This window comes from Polistes canadensis, unplaced genomic scaffold (assembly GCF_001313835.1).
Source record: "Polistes canadensis isolate GaletaPanama2010 unplaced genomic scaffold, ASM131383v1 scaffold_58, whole genome shotgun sequence".
Lineage (NCBI taxonomy): Eukaryota > Metazoa > Arthropoda > Insecta > Hymenoptera > Vespidae > Polistes > Polistes canadensis.
In genome coordinates, this window is record NW_014569605.1 from 391,235 (window position 1) to 410,255 (window position 19,021).

Genomic DNA, 19,021 nt, shown 5'->3' on the forward strand with positions numbered 1-19,021 from the left:
GTCCGTCGTCAAAAGGCGCGAAAAATACAAAATCTACATCTCAATAAAATATCGCCGCGTTCGCCGAGACCGACGAGTACTCGCCGAACTCGTCAGATCACCATATATATAAAGATTTATAATATATATTAATGTTATTACTATTATTATTAGGGTATCAGAGTGTTAATAATATTATTATATATAGTATTAATTATTATAATAATAATAATTATTATTATTATTATTTCTATTGCTATGTCTCTTATGTAAATGTAAGATACTAGTGTTAGTAGCGAGGGATGCCGGGTGGAACGAGCGCGTTTTTCGAGTCGTCGTACGAGCAATGTTGCGCTTTGAGGGACACTTAAGCATCGTTCTCGGTTCGTAGAATATATTTCTCTCTTGTTCTCCCTCTCTTCTTTCTCCTTCTCCTTCTTCTCCACCTCCCCTCTTTCCTCCCTTCTTCCCAACCCTTCTTTCTTTCTCTCCCTCGTTCTCACTTCGTCCTTCGCTTCGCACTCGAGTCTTATTAATTGTTCTGCGGAATAATTTTTGTACGTTACGTAGCATTTCGCACAAAGTCTTGAAGTCACGATTGTAAGTCATCTTCGAGAACGATATGAAATTGAACATTTTTTTAATTTTTATCATTGAAATTGTTCATTTTAATATTGCGCTTTGTCGAAGGTGTCTCGCTGATTTTGAAAAATATTTGTTAAGGAAGAATCTTTTAAAACGTGACCACGTTTAAAAATATCATACTTGCGAGTATTAATTGGCCCTTTGAGAGTGGTTAACTACGCGTTTAAAGATTTTTCTTCAAATTTGCTTACTCGAATGAAACATAATTATTGAGAAATCAAAAACACTTGAAGAAGGGCTGGAAGCCGTGAAAAGACTGTCAACAAAAAAAACTTTTCTCGAAGGAGAAAATAATAGTCTTCTTAGAAGATTTTCTGGTCATATTTAATAATTAGCAAAATAATAGACAAGAGTTGAACTACGTATTTAGAGTGGAAGAGAAGGACGCGATGACGATGTGAGTTTATGCGTTATTAATTTCTTCTCTTTCTTTCAAATCTTTTCTCTCTCTCTCTCTCTCTCTCTCTCTCTCTTTCTCTCTCTCTCTCTCTCCCTCTCTCTCTCCCCTTTCCTTCCTCTCTCTCCCCTTTCCTTCCTCTCTCTTAGACTCTTTTACTAACTCTCTACTCTCAGTGTGATAAAACTTAAAAACTGACTTCGTTGTATCCGATCGGGCACTGAGAACAAGACGACGTATCAGAAGTGTATCAGAAATGTCGAAAAGTTCCTAGCGCGTAAGAGATTATTATTGGCAGCAGTGGAATAGAGAGATTGTGCGCAACCGTCGTGCTTGTTAGCGTGCGGGAGCTTAGCTCGGGTGCGCTCAGGTGCGCACGCGGGCGTTTATGAAAGGATGCGAAGCGCCTGCATAACGGGCCTGGAGCAGGCGGGGCACATCGGATTGGAGCTCTCGCAGACTCTGTTGCCGCAGTCGAGACAGAATAGATTATGTCCGCAGGGCACGAGGGCGGCGGTGATCTCTTTGTCGCCGCAGACTACGCACTCGCGGCGACCACCGGCGCTACCGCCTCCTAAGAGGGAATCCGTGGGCGACACTGGGCTCGCCGATGCCGGGGGCGAAGGTCTCGAGGGTAGCGTTACGCTGGGAAAGGACCAGATGGAGGAGGCCGAGGGTCCCTGAGATTCGAAAGAGGGGGAATCGCCCAGGCCCTCGTCTCTGTCCATGCTGCTTCCCCATATCGCTACGAGATCGTGCAGCCCCGGTCCTCCGGTACTGCTGGAGGAGCTGCTGCAACTGCCGCTGGAGGAGAAGCCAACGCTGGAGTCGTTCGAGTTAGAGTTTGAGTCGTTGCATGGAGTTATTCCCGTTGATACCAAGCAGCCAAGGATCGAGCCAAGCCCGCCGCGACATAGGGCACCCAAAAGATCTTCTTCTGCGAGACCGGTGCCTGTCCTAAGGGCGATGTGTCCCTCGATCTCGCGCCTGGCGGCTTCGACGCTCTCCGGAAGACCGGTAACCTCGAAGACTGGCTCTTTGTCGCGACTCGGCGTTACGATGTACGTGTGCGTCTGATGTTGAATCCTTTTGATCGTCGCTCCTTTTGGTCCTACCACCAGACCTACTACTCTGTACGGTACTCGTACCTGGATCGTCACGTGTCCCGGCACCGTGGCCGGGGGACCGGGCGGTGCACCACCCAGAAGCGCGCCCAACGTGCTTTTCCTTGACGCTCGGATCTGCGAAAAGTGCTCCGCCGCGGAGAGGATCTCGCGTTTGGCGCGCGCTACGTCTTCCTTCCGTCCGGTCACCACGAACACCGGCTCCTCGCCGCGTACAGGTGTCTTTATGTACGTGTTCGTCTTAGCCCGTAGAGCCTTGATCTTGCAGCCTGCAATCAGAATAAGAAATCTGTCAACGAAGCCTTCCTATATTTTTCACAGAGAATTACTACTAAATGAGCCTTAGGAAATAATGGTCGCGTTGTTGTCGCCTCAACGAAAAAAGAAACAATTCAAACTGTGGCCTTGAAAACTGGCGCAATGCAAGCAATGCAGGTGAACCACTCTTCTTTCTCTCACCTTTCCCCCCTCTCTTAAACACACATGCACACACTCTTTCGTTCAGTTCACTCTCTCCTCCGCACGCCGACTGGAAGAAAAGGCGTCGTCGCGCACCTCTTATCGCAAACCAACTTTTCCTTTGATGTTCTTTCGATCCTCCGTTCCGCATCCAAAATGTAACGTTCTCGTAAGCTTGTATCACAGATAAGAGGACAAAAATGTTCTATTTTCTCTCAAAATTAGTTTATTTGTTCATTCGGAAAAACGAATTCGACGATGGAGATGACTAGACGAGTGTCCTTCCACGATGCTCGTCACGCACGTCTGCTCCCGAATCGAATGGCGCCCTCAGCGAGGAGTCCTTGCATAACGCGACAATGTCACGGACGTCCTCCTCCTCTCTTCGGGGCCGCATTCTGCAGCATAATCTTGACATCGATACTAGCCCGCGGAACACCGCACCGATTGGTCGCGGTTAATCCACGAGAAAGAGACTTTTGCATCGCTGTTCGTTTGCACGAACGAATCTCATTGAAATCGAACGAGAGGGGGAAAAAAAGTAGTCGTTTGAGCTTTCTCGTATCTGCTCCGTTTAAAGTGCAATTATCTTCACTAGATTGCTTAGATCAATTAACCTTTTCACTTAAAATTAGATTGTTACGTTACAGAATCGTCTCTACCTTCTACCAAAAAGGAAATGATTTCCAACAATAAGTCGTGGTTTGAATAAAGAATTTTTGTATCAGTAAAATCTACTTATCGTCCTTGTTCTAACTTGGTTTATAACTTTTCTTATGTTAGATCGTTCGTGCAGACAACGTCTATGCGCTAATAACGTCTATAGTTTTCTTAATCAGTCATCGAATGGAACACGTATACCTAGCGTGTCACGAACTTTCTTCGATTATTCGATTTCTATCTGTTGTGTCGTGAGACAGAAAGGAAACTACGAGAGAACACGAGCTCCTTCTTAGATTAGCAGGATGAATCTTGCTTCGGGACACATCGATCACGTTTATTTATAGAAATGATCGCATCTTCTTTACCCCATTTGCCGACTGGTTCTTATCCATAAAGCTACTCGTATAATAGGGGGTTGGATGCGACGTAAATAAAAATCTCCCTAGATTGCGAGAAAGACGCATACCAGGTTTCTAAGATAATTCAATGTTTCTTGACAAAATGACGGGGGAAACGGTTTTCGTTGTTCGCGCCAACGATTCTAAATCGCGAAAGAAGGCAGAGTGACTTTTAAGAAGGTTCTCCCCTCCTTCCGGAAATGTATCTCTATGAATAAGTAGACAGACAAATGTAGAGAAGGAAGAAAGAAAGGAAAGAAGGGCAGACTAAGAAGCATAGGCGCGCACGTGGGTCGCAGGTAGACTTCAAAGATCGAAGACCTGCGAAAAAGAAGAAAAAGAAGAAGAAGAAAATGATGCTGGAGAAAGACGAAGAGAATAAAGAGGAGAGGAAGGCTGCTTTCCTTGTGGTCGATGGTGACGACGATGGCGTGGCGTGGTATGGTGTGGTGTGGTATGGTGTGGTGTGGTATGGTGTAGCATGGCATGGCATGGCATAGCATGGCATGGTGGAGATGGTGCTGGCTACTAGGATGCAGAAAGAAGAGGTGGGGCGTGGGTCGTAGACGGTTGAAGGGCCGCGGCCAAGGTGAGGTAAGACGGGAAGGGAGAGAGAAAGAGAAAAAGAGAACGTATATACGTGTGCACATGTCGACTGTCTGTTGCATCGTTCTTGCATATGGAGTTCTTGTGTATGTGCGTGAACGTGTACGCATGCCGTGGAAAGAGAGACGAGTCGCCGAAGAAAACACAAGAGTCTTTTGCCTTTGTCCGTCTTCTTGGAGGAACCAGAGAGGAGGAAGGACGAAAAGAGAGTATCTCTCTTTCTTCTTATTCTTCTCTTTCGATCTTCGAGAATCTTTCAGAGAGATTTTACTTTCGTAATATTACATATAAATATTACATAGAAAAGTAGTACACAAATGACTAATCCTAGGATAATATCTTTCAGTAGGCATATAACGCTTAGAAAATTTGATTGGCGTAATCTTACTATCTAAATGATTTTTCTTTTTTTGTTTTTTTTTTCTAGGAAGCATGTCATCATTCGCGTACCGGACGGGCCCTCGTCAGTACGCAAAGCGAATACTAACATAAGACAAATAATTCTCCCAACGCGTCACACTTTCAAGTGACGTTGCTAAAATCTGCAGAAGCAGCGGTGGCGCCGGCAGCAGGGCGGTAGCTTCTCTCGAAAGGCCGCAGGATCAATAGTTATACGCTTCTATAGTTGGAGACTGCATTACACGACGGCGCCGTGCACTGCGTGCAACGAGCATAGCATGCCTTGTAGAATTTTTTTTTCTTTGGACAACAAAAAAAGTGTCGATCTTGCATTCATTTTATTTCGGCTTACGTTGCTTAAGATGATTTATACCTTTCTATTACCTTGACTTTTTCCTAGACATGTAGGTACGTAATATAATGTTAGATATTAATTGAATGTAATTTTGACATCGTTCTGCGTCCATTTTTGCATCCAACTACTTTCTTGGAAGTCCTCGGTAGGCAATGACTTTCGAAGAAAAATTCATTTGAAAGGGACAGAAACCCGCGGGCCATCTGTTCGGGGCTTTGCTTTAATTACGGCCTCTACACCCAACGACCTCTTTGGAACGAAGCAAGCTCTCTGCCATTCTTTCTTTCTCGTTTCCGAGGATTCGCTGGCGAGGGTCGTTTAGCTTCGACGGAAAGTCGATCGCAGAAGAAGCAGAGAAAGGAATTCCAACTCGTTCTACGGCCGACTGACTGACTACTCTCTCTCTCTCCTTTTCCTTCCGGACAACCGACCAAATTTTCAATCGCAACTGTTCTGTTTTTAGTACTCCTATACTTGTATTCGAAGGAACACGTTTTGGTAACTTAGGAAAATGGAATCTAATCTATTCGTCTAGACTAACCATGGACAAAGGAAAAGCAGGCATAGAAGACCCTAAGGGAACGCTGTTCAAAGGTCGGTCCCTTTGTTTGCTTAGGAGGCGTTTCAAAATTTTCCACAATGTGGCATATCCGCTCTTTTTCGTAAGCCTGTATTACAACACACACAAGACTGTTTTAATTTGTTCTTTCTACGGAAGACCAAAAGTGTCCAAATCAAATTTCTTTTCTCTTACTTTCCTTTTATAAAAGACGAAAAAATATACTATATAAAATTGATAGCAGATAGGGTCTCGCGATTGATTCAATATTTGCTCCTACGAGTATTGTTTATTAGAAATAAAAATAAAAATTGAGGGAGGGGAGTGGAGAAAGTAAAACAAGACCCCTCTCCAAAAAGTTGTTTGAGGGCCTTACGGGCCTTTAAGCAGCGGTATTCTTTGCCGTCTCGGAAGATTTCTTTGGTAGCTGGGCGCACGAGCCGCGCCGAGTATCACGAGTTTCTCAGGCAGGTCAGTGAAACTGCGCCGTCAAGTTGAAGGCCAACACCCCCACGATACAACGGCCGAGCACCACCGTCGCTATCTCTCTCTTTCTCTTTATCCCCACCAAGCATGTCCTCCTATCCTCCTCCTCCACCTCCTGCTCCTCCTGTTCCTCCTTCTCTGTTACCCTCTCCCGTTTTCTTGAAGCGACCTCGCGCACACTGCCGGAGGAACGTCCGAAGAAACACCAATAACGCCAATAAAGTCGGGAACGTGGTCTCTGCGGGGACAACGCGGCTCACGATTCTCCACATTCGCTTTGCGCTCACTCGTTCGTCTTGGCATCGCGAAACTTCTATCGATTGATCGTCGGATCCTTGGAATCCCTCGCCTACTCGCAATCCGACTATTGCGTTTCTATTCTATTCATCCTTCTAAAACCTTCTACATGCGTTCCATATGCATTATTATATGCTTTTGTTCGATGTAAATAACTTCGACATGAGAAAGAGGAAGAGAATACGTTATTTTATACGATTTTCGTGACAATATTAAATGATATATTATTCTCATATTTTAACGAGAAAAAAAAGAAAAGAAGAAATTTGTAAATTTATGATAAAGTAAAATATGAATGAACTTTTTTCTTTTCATTCTTTTTCTCTTTGTAGTAACTAGTAAAGAAACTATATAGTTGCTTCTGTTTCCCTTCGCGTACCCTCTCAAAAGCCAGAAATTCCAGGTTCCTCTCGAAATAGATCGATGACACTCAGCCGAACGATCTCGCTTGCGTGCGAACACGTGGACGCATCCAAGCATCTCTCTCTCCCTCTCTCTTTATTCTCTTGCTTTACGTCTCTTTTCTCGCAAGTATAGTGGTTCGCGCGCACGCTCGAACGCCCCGTACTTGCGCCTCTTCTCGAGGCCGATGTCTCTGAAATAACCGAGCGAGGCTCATTCGCCGGACAGGGGAATAAGGTGCAATGCACGCACCCGTTCACTGCGCTCTCGCTTCTCTCTCTCTCCTTCTATCTATCCATCTATCTATCCTTCTCGCTCTTCTCAACTGGTACACGCTGCTGTAGTCGTCGCGTCCAACACTGTTTCGAATGGCAGTGGGGGTCACACTATATTAAGATTGAACTCCACTGACACTGCCGCCCAACTGCGTTCATTTTCCTCCGATTCTCTCTCCTATACCTCTTTCTTATCCTCCTGTACGTTTCTCGTCCCTCGCCATTCGACCTGCCTTTCTTGCCTTTCCCTTTTCCTCCTCCCTCACTTCTTGCACCTTCTATCTTTCTACCTTTTTCTCCTACGCTCCGAGCCTTCTCCATTTCTGTCCATCCACCGTCTACTATCACTAAACTAGTAAATACTACTACTACTACTAATACTATTACTACACTCTCGCACCGATTCAACATCGACGCCACGACTACCACTGACATACTATGTAACTTCAAGCCCGATCTGCTATCTTCGCGATAATGCATCCCTGAGCGAGCGTTCTCTTGCGAGCAAGAGTCTATTTTTCAAGGTCTATCGATAGAAAATCCAGATTGTGACAGATAGTCGGATATTTTTCTGTTGAAAACAAGTCCAAGTTACAATCGATCGTGTTCCTGTTTTCCTTCGAGAGAATAAGGAAAAAAGATTTTTTATGATTCTTAACGTTAATACTGATCGTACTCTAGCCGAAGGGTCTTTAAAAGGGCTGTTCTTTCCGCGTTACGAATTCCAACGTGTCCCGTAAGCCCGGAAAGACGACCGTACTTGTAAGACGTCGCGACGCACGAGCAAGGATTAAATTACGACTTTGACTTAGTTATTTTTACCTTCGAGCGCACGTCGAACACGTTTGCGAGAGCTTCCAAATCGCGTGCCTTATCTGCTTGCAATTGGGGGAGGGGGAGGGGGGGGGGAAATACGAAAAATAGAAAATAAATTGTAAAAAAAAAAGAAGAAAAAAACAAGAACAAAAAGTTTAAAACGCATTGGATGGAAACGACGTATTGGATGGACCGTGTCTAAGGTAAGTAAGTAAACCAGAGAAAGTAAACAGAAAGAAAGAAAAACAGAGATATAGTAAGGAAATGATGAGTAATACGAAATACGACGTTCGATTATAATTACATGATATTGGATGTCAGAATATTAACGAGCCACGACGTATATAATGGGATGTGGTGGCCACCATGGAAGAAGGCACTCCGACCAAAGTGGCTCCTCTCTCGACGACGACCACTCGAGAGGCCGAAGGGTGACTCACTCAGTCGATCGACCTACCTCAAATTCTCCTTCGCCGTTAGAGAGCGGAGACCTAACATAAGTACAGCGCCGCAGTCTAAGAAAACTCGAGAGGAGGACACAATTTCCACGATCTTAAATTGCTTTTTTATTTTATAGTTTTCTCCGTTTGCTATCTTAGCATCTACGTCTGTCTGATGTGAACGAACAAAACAACAACAAAAAAAACAAAAAATGAGAACAGTTTATCCTCTTTTTTCTAGCATACGAAATGAACGAAATTTCGTCTCGTTTTTTTATTTTTTTTTATTTTGTTGTTGTATTCACGAAACGAAAAGAAAGAATCGATCGATTAACGTTGGAGCCATTTACCCGACGACGTTCTCCTGACCTCGAAGCACGCGCGCGACTAAAAAACAGCGTGTAAACGCGCGACCCTAAAATCGAAACTGTCGTACGAGAGGACACCCTCCGTTCCGTGCTCGTTCGTATCAGCTGTGTGGTGTGTGTGCTTTTAGCACAACGATAGCCTGCCTGCCATCCAATCGAAAACCGGTGAAAATGTCTGCACGCTCGTTTTGCTTCTTCTCTTTTGTAACACCGAAGGGCTCGACAAAAAGTGCCTATTGATCGCGCTTTCTTTCATTTCTATTATTTTTTTATCATCAAGATAATCTTTCTTATTCTTTCTATAATAATATTTGAAATAGCGATACTATATACGTAACGAATATCAGTTTGGATTTGATCGAGGGAAAAGATGCAAAAGCGGGTCCTTCAGATTGGAGTATTTCTTTTGAGGAAAGTTCCACTCTGGCTTCGGGCCCGCATCGATAGTCCCGTGTTCCCCCTATTTCGCCAGAAGCATAAAAACTTCGGAAACCTCGAGAAGCCGAGGTAATTCGAGGCCCTAAAGGGGGCCTCCTCTTCTCTCGGCCGTCCAGACGTGCACCGCCGACGTATTCCTTTGTTCGCCTTTCTATGCTACTTTTCTCTTTTTCCTTCCTTTCTCAATCACTTCGAACGAGCAGTAGACACCTCCTCTCGGATGCTTTTCGTTTGGTAAAACAAACGACACGAAACATTATATTCGAAAATGTCGAATACGATGATTCAGGGACACGCGACAAGTAAATTACGCACCGGACCGACGAAAAAAGCATACAATGATTTATATATATATATATATATATATATATATAGAAGTGTCTATATTCCGTTCAATATAATTAATTAAACGTCAAAACGTCGATGACGATCCATTTCGATAAACGTCAAATACGATAAAACGTATTGCGTCATACTCGATCGTCGAAAATCAAAGCTATCGTAAGAGGAAGTTGAACGAGTTGGGGTAAAAAGTGATTTGTGAAATGGATAAGAGAATGGCGAGTAAAGGTTGGCTAGAATTAGTCGAGGTATCAAACGATAATAGGAAACAACGACAAAAATGTTCAACTATCGAGAAAAAAAAGGAGAAGCAACTACACCGACTTCGAGTTCCACTGCACGACTAGAGTTTCCTGTTTCTACTCCGTGACCAGCGACGAGTGTAATTGTTTCCACGAGTTGTCGCGGCTTCATCGTCGTCCTCCGCTCGCGCCTATATGTTGACGACGACGACGACGACGACGACGACGACGACGACGTATTGACTCGTAATCGTTGATAAAACGATTTGTTATTCCGACGGAAAAGCAGTCGCGGAGACGCGCGAGACAAATTTATAGCTCATCGCTAATGATAGAAACGTACGCGCCGTTTACGGTATCGACCGATCGTTCATTATTGCAATGGCTAGCTAATACGTTAAGAAAGAAAAAAAAACAAATGTTATATAGAGTTAATTCCTCGATTTGGATCGATTTATAAGGATTCCCAATACCCTCAGATGCAAACCGAAATGAAACTAAATTTTATTACGGATACCTTACGCAACCGAGAGCTTCTCGATCATCGGGAGAGGAGAAAGGTTGACCCGAAAAGATTTCGTCGATTCGAGAAATAAACGAGTGTTTGATAACTCGAACAAAATTCATAAATGTTTACGTAAGCCACGTGTTTCGCGAGATGTGTATCAATAGTAGGTAGGTATATCTTCTCAAATTATAGTATAAGGAGATACGATTTGTCCATTGATCGAAAGGAAATGGAAATCACCGTTTCTCTTCGCTGAATCTCGTCGAAAAGTAGAAATAAGGTCAACGGATATAATTATGTAACGCGTCTGGTCACGCTCGTCTTTTCGTGCAACCCTGAGAAATCGAAAGATCGATTACGAAGAACGAAATCGAACGAAAAGATGTTTCGTAAGGTTGCACAAAAGCCACGAAATTGTTCATCGAACATTATCTTTATGTATCACCCGGTATATGTGCGTACCACGCGATACCGATTATCGTGGTAGGCAACTTGGAAAGAGAGAGAGAGAGAGAGAGAGAGAGAGAGAGAGAGAGAGAGAGAGAGAGAGAGAGGAGGGAGGGAAGGAAACAACCAAGGTAAAGAAATAGTACTAGAGCTAGTCAGAGAAGGATAGAGAAAGAGTGTACATTCGTGTCTGTGTACCTAGGAGGCTTGGGCATATTTACAATCGTAAATCGTAAAATACGTCAAGCTACTCCGGATGCGTCGTCGATACATTGATGACCAGGCAGATAATATGGTTATGCTCGTCGACTCATTCATGTTTACGCATAGACTGACTCGATATTCTTAAAAATTTGTACAGATTCTCGACTTAACAAATTTTCGAAAATTTCAAGAGCAATCGAAAAAAGCAGCAACTTTTTTGTAGAAATTTGCTGCTTTGTTTGTAGACCTTAGAAAGAGAGAATATAAAAAACATTACGAATAATTTTATTCGTGCTGAATTTTTCATGAAATCCGCGAAAAAAAATATTCGAATAGTCCGTGAGCATATTTTTTGTTTGTTTACCAACGAGCGATAGGATAAGATAAACTTTTTTTTAAAAAAGGATTTTTTCCTATCGAATTAAAATCGTATATCGAATTGCGCAAAAAAATGAAAGATAGTTACTTCAAAGCAAACATAAAATTCTTACGTCTCCATATGTTTGAGCATAAAGAAAATGTCACCTTTCACAACCCATCGATGGAGTTACACGTTCCGCCTTGAGAAATATTCTCGTCGTAGTTCTACGTGAAACTTTCGTTTATTCGTATTACCGCAGAAAACTATCGAGGATAACTTTCTAATTAATTTATCTGTCGTTGAATTTACGTTTGTTGTTCAGCAAAGCTATAAATTCTAAGTAAGAAACGAATCAAGGAAACGCGAATGTATTATCGAGATGAGGCTTATCGCGAAATTAATAAACTAGGTTAAGGGAGAATAAGCTTTTATACTTCGAATACGCGATTAATTTCGTTTATAAAAGAAACAACAATTATCTAACTTATTCGATCTGTTTAAATTTCATAGAAATATTTCTTTCTCGTTGGGGTAGCAACGCTCGAGACGAGAACGTTCGATATCGAGGGAGTTAATATCTCTAGCAAAGCTTTTGCCATTCCCTCTGTTCTGTATCGACCGAGAATGTTCGAACGATGTATATACAGGGTGACAAGAACGCTACGGACCATTTTCCGTCCGACACTCCACCCATTTTTTCTAGCATTATTATCGTGACTCATCTAAGAGGCATAGCGAGTGGGAGAAATAGGGAGAGTAATAAGCAAGTAAATGAAAACAACGAAAAGGAGAACTCAAAGAAACCCTGTGAAACTCGTTTTTTTTTTCTTATTCTTGTTCTTTCCGTTGGGTCTCTGTATATATATACGTTTATGTAAATAAAAATTGTCTTGAAAAATTGAAAGAAAATTCTAAACGAATAGTAGTAATTCGTAGGGAAAAAAGAAACGAGCAGATCGAAGACAAAGCGTTAATTCCGAAGGGTGGATATCGAAGATCGAATTAATTATTCGTGTATACGTAGGGCAGGCTTACTCAACGACGTCGCCCAACCCTCTTTGTCGTTCACCCTCGAACGTCGATCCCTCGTAGTCGTCGTCGTCGTCATTGTTATATAGCACGCATATACGTGAGCCACGCGTGGCTTATCGATCTTGCTCGTAGAAACGAGCCATTCTCCTTCTCTTTCCCTCTCTCGTGTGCTCTCACCTCAAAGAAAAGGGAAACGCGGGAAAGAAGAGAGAAGAGGGAAGGGAGTTATACTCGGGTTCGAGGTATTGACCTAACAATGAATCATCCGAAGAGCATCGATCGTTGATTATTACACGATATCCTTGCCTACACAACACAGTATTCCTATTGTAAAATATTAGACTCCTTTGCCGATTTTATTCTCGTGGCTACTAGAATCGATCAATGATTGGAAGAGCAAAAGAGACCATTCTCGCTCGTGTTCGAATCGTGTACACGAAGTTTTTGTTCGTAGTAGCGAACGCTGTCTGTCCCACGATATGGATATCATTCGATGCATCGTTAAAGAATACATTAAACGATCAATGAATCAAAAATATTACCTGTTTGCGAGTAACAAATGTATCGTACTTTAGGCGACGTGCACGTAAACGTATAATATGAAAAATGATCTTATCTAAGAAATCAAATATAATACAAATATCGTCCGTGGAAATACGTGACTATCTCTTGTACAAAATTGTAGCAATTAATTTGATATAGATAACCAAACGCGAGACTCGAGGCAGATGCTTGAAGAAAAAAGTACCTTCTCGAAAGATATACATGTAATGTGGAACACACGTACGTATACACTGTTTGCGCATTAATCGCAAAACCGTGCGATTAGCGACAATCGGTCGACGGCTTGTCGATGATCAATAATTAATTGACGATTACGCGCTTGCTACAAAGTACCGTGAGTCCGATATATTGTATATAGAACGCTCGCTATCTTCAATACGATAAATAGTAACGCGATGTTTTCATTGTTCTTCCATTCACTCCTTCCATTGTGATTCCAACCTTCATACGTATATGCTTACACTTTGCATACGACAGAAAGTACGTTTGCATCTTATTTTTAGAGAGAGAGAGAGAGAGAGAGAGAAAGAGATCTGCATGCTTCGATTGCATTTTGCGATTCTCTATGCTCGATTAAAATATTAGTTTATTTTATCCCTCGATTCGATCGAAAAAAAAAAAAGAAATTGTCTATGACGTCTAAGCGCACCGCAGATTTATTCGATGAATACAAGAAACGACACTTTCAACGGATAATTTTGAATTCTGAGGAACAAAAGGCTAGGTCAAGAAAAAAATCAAAGGAAAGAATAGAGGAAAGCAGGTGTCTATAGTACGAACGATGCTTGACGCAGTAGCAGCAGGTCGGTTGTACGGGGTCACCGGAACAAAACTCGTAGATTTTCAACGAGGGCGTATCAACATTTGCACAGCTGTTGGTCGCGAGTTTTTGAAGAAGAAGAGAGCTTTAAACTACTACGCGGAGGAGTCATGTATACCGCTAACCTCGACATGCTCTGGCCTAGAGGCTGCTCTCTTTTTTTTTTCTCCTAGAGCACGTTAGAGAGTGAGAGGAGAGTCATCTCGTTCGCTTGCTCATTCGCTCACTCATTCTCTCTGTTACCCCTACGGAACGTGCGTACCGATCGATATTAGGTGGTGCATGCTGCCTGCCCGTGGCGTCGTGCCACTACGTCCTGGCTTTAGAAAAGATTAGAAAAGTCGGCAGCTACGCCAATGGTTTCCATGGGAACCTTCTTCAGGGACAGCAGCCAGCGTGTTTTGGGGTTCCGGACCCGAAGTCGTGCCATTTATTCCGTTTCCAAAAGAATCGTTTAAGGCGGAGAAGGACGTGGAGAAGGAACGTATTTCCACGATCGGAGGGAGCTAAAGCACGAAGAACCCTATGTGTCCCTTATTCTTCTGCCTCTAACCTACATATACATTGTTATCCAAAAAAGAAAGGACTTTGCGCGCGTTTGTATTCTTATCTATGTGCGTTTGTGAAAATCGTCTGGGCGTTATTAAGTTCCACCCTTGCCGGCATATTTATCGATACGTCGAATCATTGTTTTATATTATATATATCACTAGTTTTTAAAACCATTCTTCCACGTCTTCCAAGTCTTACAAACCAATCAAAGAAATATCGATCTACTCGTTAAATGAATTTTTATCCAAATGCATAAGGTATATATGCATTTCATTTCTAAATATAGCGATAGAAAGTTTTCAACGTAAATGACTGCATCGCTTTGATTACTATAAAATACGTATTATATAGGATATATTAAAAAGGACAATTTTTATCTAGATTTTTTTGCAATTTTCTGCGTAAAAACTGGCACGAGTCAAAAGATCTTTATAAGATATTTGGGAAAAGAGGGCATCATTTTTTCTCGAAGCGTCGAGTGGAAACATTTTCTTTGTCCTCAAATATTTTTTCTATTGGTGTGGCAGTAGCGACGACAAGGGATGGACGAGTATCTAAAAATGGTGGGGAGAGAGAATGCTTCTTGGGTCGAGATTTCCAAGGCTGGGTTCGAACAATTTTCGTTTGTCGACGACGACGACGACGACGACGACGATGCGACGAGAAAGTATTTGTAAACTTGGATTGTGTGGGCGAAAACGAATGCAAGAGAGAAAAAGAGAAAGATGAAAGGCAAAGTAGACGCTTGCGACAAAGAAGAAGAGAAACAGCCGGCTCGTGAAAATTCAGGCCGAGTAAATCCTTCGACCCGACTTGCGAGAAGATTTTCCGCGTGGTTTATGCAAAAAGTGGTAAGTAGGTAAATTCAAAGAAAAAGGGAAAGGAAGAAAATGAATAAAGGAACGAGTGAGTAGAATTCTTACCGAAAGGAAGTTTCTTAAAGAGAGGATAAACGTCGGATTAAGCCCCTTTTTACGCTCTTTCGAGTGATCTGCGGTACCGTTAACTGTTCAGCCGTGTAGCATGAGAAAACCTTCCCTTCGGGAAGGACTAATTGTGAAAAGGAAAGGAAAGTGGAAAATTGTTTGTTCGGAATATTCGAAGGTTCCTCGATGCACAATGGGTTGGTAGCACGACGATTAGACCGGAAAAGGATGACTGCAACAACTCCGACAGCTGCAATAAGCGGATGCTTTTAAAAACAAGATCGATCGTTCTGCTTTCATCTTTTTTCTTGTATTTCCCCGAAGCGTTTTCGATGCAAAAGTAAAATTACGAATCGATTTGGTCATAATTTATGAAATTACATGTGAAACAAATAAAAAGAAAGAAAATCGATGTGTAATTGAAGAAATTTGATCGAAAAAATGGTTAAATTCGCTTGCATTGATAAATATGTGGGCTACTTCGAAACGAGAGAACAAGTAGACAAAGGAAACGGTCGAAGCTGACTGCAATACCGCGAAAGTGCACACGGTGGCGAGACGTCTTGCAGACGGAACCTTGAAGTACTTTGTCCTTGAATTCCTTGCGAAATACCCAGTGAACCTCGCGTGTGAGATTGAAAGACGTTACGCGTCTTTCTCTCTTTCTTTCTTTTTCAATACGATCGATCCGAGCAAAATCTCCTTACAAAATAAGAAAAATATTAAAATATATAACGTATAAATAACGTACAAGGTAAGTCGATTTATCGATTACAAGGAAATATCTTTCGTAGAAAAGCTTCGAGAAAGCGACTATATACTTTGCAAAGAGGAAAAATAAAAGAAAAATGCAGATTTCCGCGTATAGACTAACACGCGACAATATATTCTACGATCTACTACGGACAACACGATAGGTGCTCCTCTTTACGTTGACACTATTATCTCTATATTTACATTGCAACTATCGATTCTCAGCTCGCAACGTAAGCGAACCGTGCAGTCGCGTAAAGTCGATCGATAGTTTATCTATGACGATATCCTCTGCAAAAGTATGCTACTCTATATGTATGTAGGTACGTACGTATGTACCTATATACATTTCTATGTATTTAGATGGATACTACTGCATCGTTCTATATATCTCTGTGTATTCCCACGCTTATGGTTTATATTATGAATCGCATGATTTCATTACAAAAATAAAGCTTCTATTAATTACGAGTCTACCGAGAGAGATTATTTCTTGATAGGAGAGACGTTATCGTGAGATAATTTTATCCAAGATCATTGTAAGTAATGTCCAATATAAAGCAAAGATTCTCTGATTTTTTTCGAATCTATTGACCGAGGTCGTTAAACGCGATCTTAACCTAATTTTACTTCCGCTTTGACCAACTGACATTTCAAGTTAAATCGAGAGATTAATTTGTTCGGTTTCGACGATGAAGAGCTATTTCCTTCTTTCTTGAAAAAAGAAATAAAAAAAAAAAAGAAACAAAAAACAAAAAAGAAATGAGAAAAGATAAGGGAACAAAAGGAAAAATGATGATTTTTATCTATTGGACCACCGGAGAGAGAATATTTCCATGAAATCTCCGTCTCTCCTGGAGAGGAGACTGGGTTGAAGGACCAAGTGGAAGTAAATAGATCGTCCAAGAATACCGAGCGAGATGAGGTGACGGAGAAGGAGGAAGAGGAGGAGGTGAGAAGAGTCGAAGAAACCTCCCGCAAAATTCGTCGTGAGATTTCGTCGAACGATTCATACGAGAGGAAAGAGAGTCTTGTCTTCTCTCTAAGGACTTTTGAAAATCAGTTTAAATATATAGTTGCTCTCGAACTTTTTCGATCGAAAAATTCGCTTCCAGTCAATTCTACCTATTTATTATGTACCTACGTACGTATAACTTTATCGAGGTGGATTAATAAATGGGAAAAAATATGTTCTAGAAAGTGTTGCGTAGAAACGTTTTAGAATAGAAATGAATTTCTCTCATAGAGTTACGAGCTTATTTGCACAAAGTCCTACGGTACGTTCTCGTTGCACGATCTTACACAATCCGATGCCGGCAGCCTGCCGGCGCCCATTTATGTTTCGCGATCAACCCACGTAACGATTACTAATATCCAACATCCGATTTCTAATTCCTAATACCTTGTCCGCCACGAATCGATTTCTAACCAAACGTTTGCTGCACCAACTTACCTCAAAACCACGAGAATTAACGTTTCTCATGCTTAACCCCGAGAGGGTTGAAAACATAGTATAATATAAAAGGTAAAGTAGTTTAGAGTCATCAAGAATGAACAAAACAATGGCAATTCATTCTAATTGCTTTAAAATCAACTTAGAAATGATTTTCGATCGCGAAAATAGAAGAAATAGTTTTCCATTTGGTCGAAAGGAAACATTTCATCGACGTTTTTCCGAATATGCACCAACTTATGTATGCAAGTATGCACGCATACATAATTATATGCAAAATCGACGTTTCGTTATTTCGATAAAATGAAGAGGATCTCGATTTACTCCAGCGCAATATTATATACGAACTGTATTTGTACGGCGATCTGAATTGAAACTGTGTCGACAAGTCCTACGTCACCGATCTTTATACTTTTCGTTCATTCGTAAAAAGGATTACCTTTTACGGATTCTGCAAATATACGTAGATATTTCGAAGAGGTCAAAGGTTATCGAACGGAGATGTTAAGTCGCCGGTGGTGCAGGTGCCATCGAGCTCGAGAGAATTCGCGAGGAATCTTCGAAGGACGGAGACGACGATCGAACAAGTTGGAATAGAATGAAAAAAGTACTCGAGGAGAACGAAGAAAGAGAATTGCGTTCCGGGAAACGCATCCTTCTTCTTTCTCTCTTTCTCCGTCATTCCTTTTCTTGCATGATCTTGACAATGAACACGGGTCAAAGATGCAACGACGATTCGCAAATTCGAGAAAGCAAAGAAAGGAATGATTTGAAAGTGGAAGAAGGAGGGAAAACAGCTTTTTCTTCTTTTTCTTTTTCTTTTTCTTCTCTTCTTCTTCTTCTCCTTCGTCGTATTCTTCGTCTTCGTCGACTTCGTCGTTTGCTCGAACGAACGTCAAGAGGGTATGCTCCGCATTTTTGTCTCTCACACGAGCCAATCCGGGTTCTTCTTCTTCTTCTTCTTCTTCTTCTTCGTCGTCGACTGCTCCCTCCCTCTCTTTCTCTCTTATGTTAGTATCTTTCTTTCTTTCTTTCTTTCTTTCTTTTTCTTTCTCTTTCTCTTTCTCTTTCTCTTTCTCTTTCTATTTCTCTTTCTCTTTCTCTTTCTCTTTCTCTTTCGCTTTCTCTTTCTCTTTCTCTTTCTTCCACTGGCTCGAGAGACTTCCAAAGGCTACGAAGAAGAGAACGACGAAAGGCGTGCGCTCTACGGGAGAGAGAGAAGATTCCAGTGGAAGAAGGGCCGTTCTGCCCTGCACATCCCACCCGTGGTTTCCGCCGGCCTTGGAGCCACTGAACCACTCCGTGGTTCAACGATTCGATGCACCAGAGGTGCTCAACTAAACCTTCAAAGATTACCTACCACCTCGGAAGAGAGACCTGGTGCTTTGACGAAAGTACGGAAGAGATAGGTTTATCACCTTCTCTTTAAATATCTTTCCCTTATTTTCCCGTCTTATAACGATAAGGAACCTTTATTTGACAGAGATAAGAACGCCCAGACGCAGACCGACTCTGGCCCCATTTCTTTAGTCTCAAAGATCGACGACAAAGTGGCCAGTCTCTCACCAACTACGTCCCCCACACGAGTAACCACGAAAAAAAACTAAAAAATAAGGTCTTCTACAACGTTGGAAAAAAGTTCGTCAATCGTCATTTTTTCCAGGTAGATGACGGTAGTCGATAATAAAAGACAAATGACGCGCTTTCGAGC

At 42.0% G+C, this 19,021-nt stretch overlaps 1 protein-coding gene across 1 annotated transcript in view; it reads right to left on the reverse strand.

The window, feature by feature from the left end:
• Window positions 1-1,119: 1,119 nt before the first annotated feature.
• LOC106785898 (RNA-binding protein MEX3B) overlaps window positions 1,120-19,021 on the reverse strand; it is a 35,296-nt gene continuing 17,394 nt past the window's right edge. Inside the window, exon 2 of the mRNA XM_014746721.1 lies at window positions 1,120-2,414. Within this exon, the coding sequence (XP_014602207.1) occupies window positions 1,408-2,414 (1,007 nt within the window). The 3' untranslated portion in view covers window positions 1,120-1,407. The remainder of the gene's footprint in view (window positions 2,415-19,021) is intronic.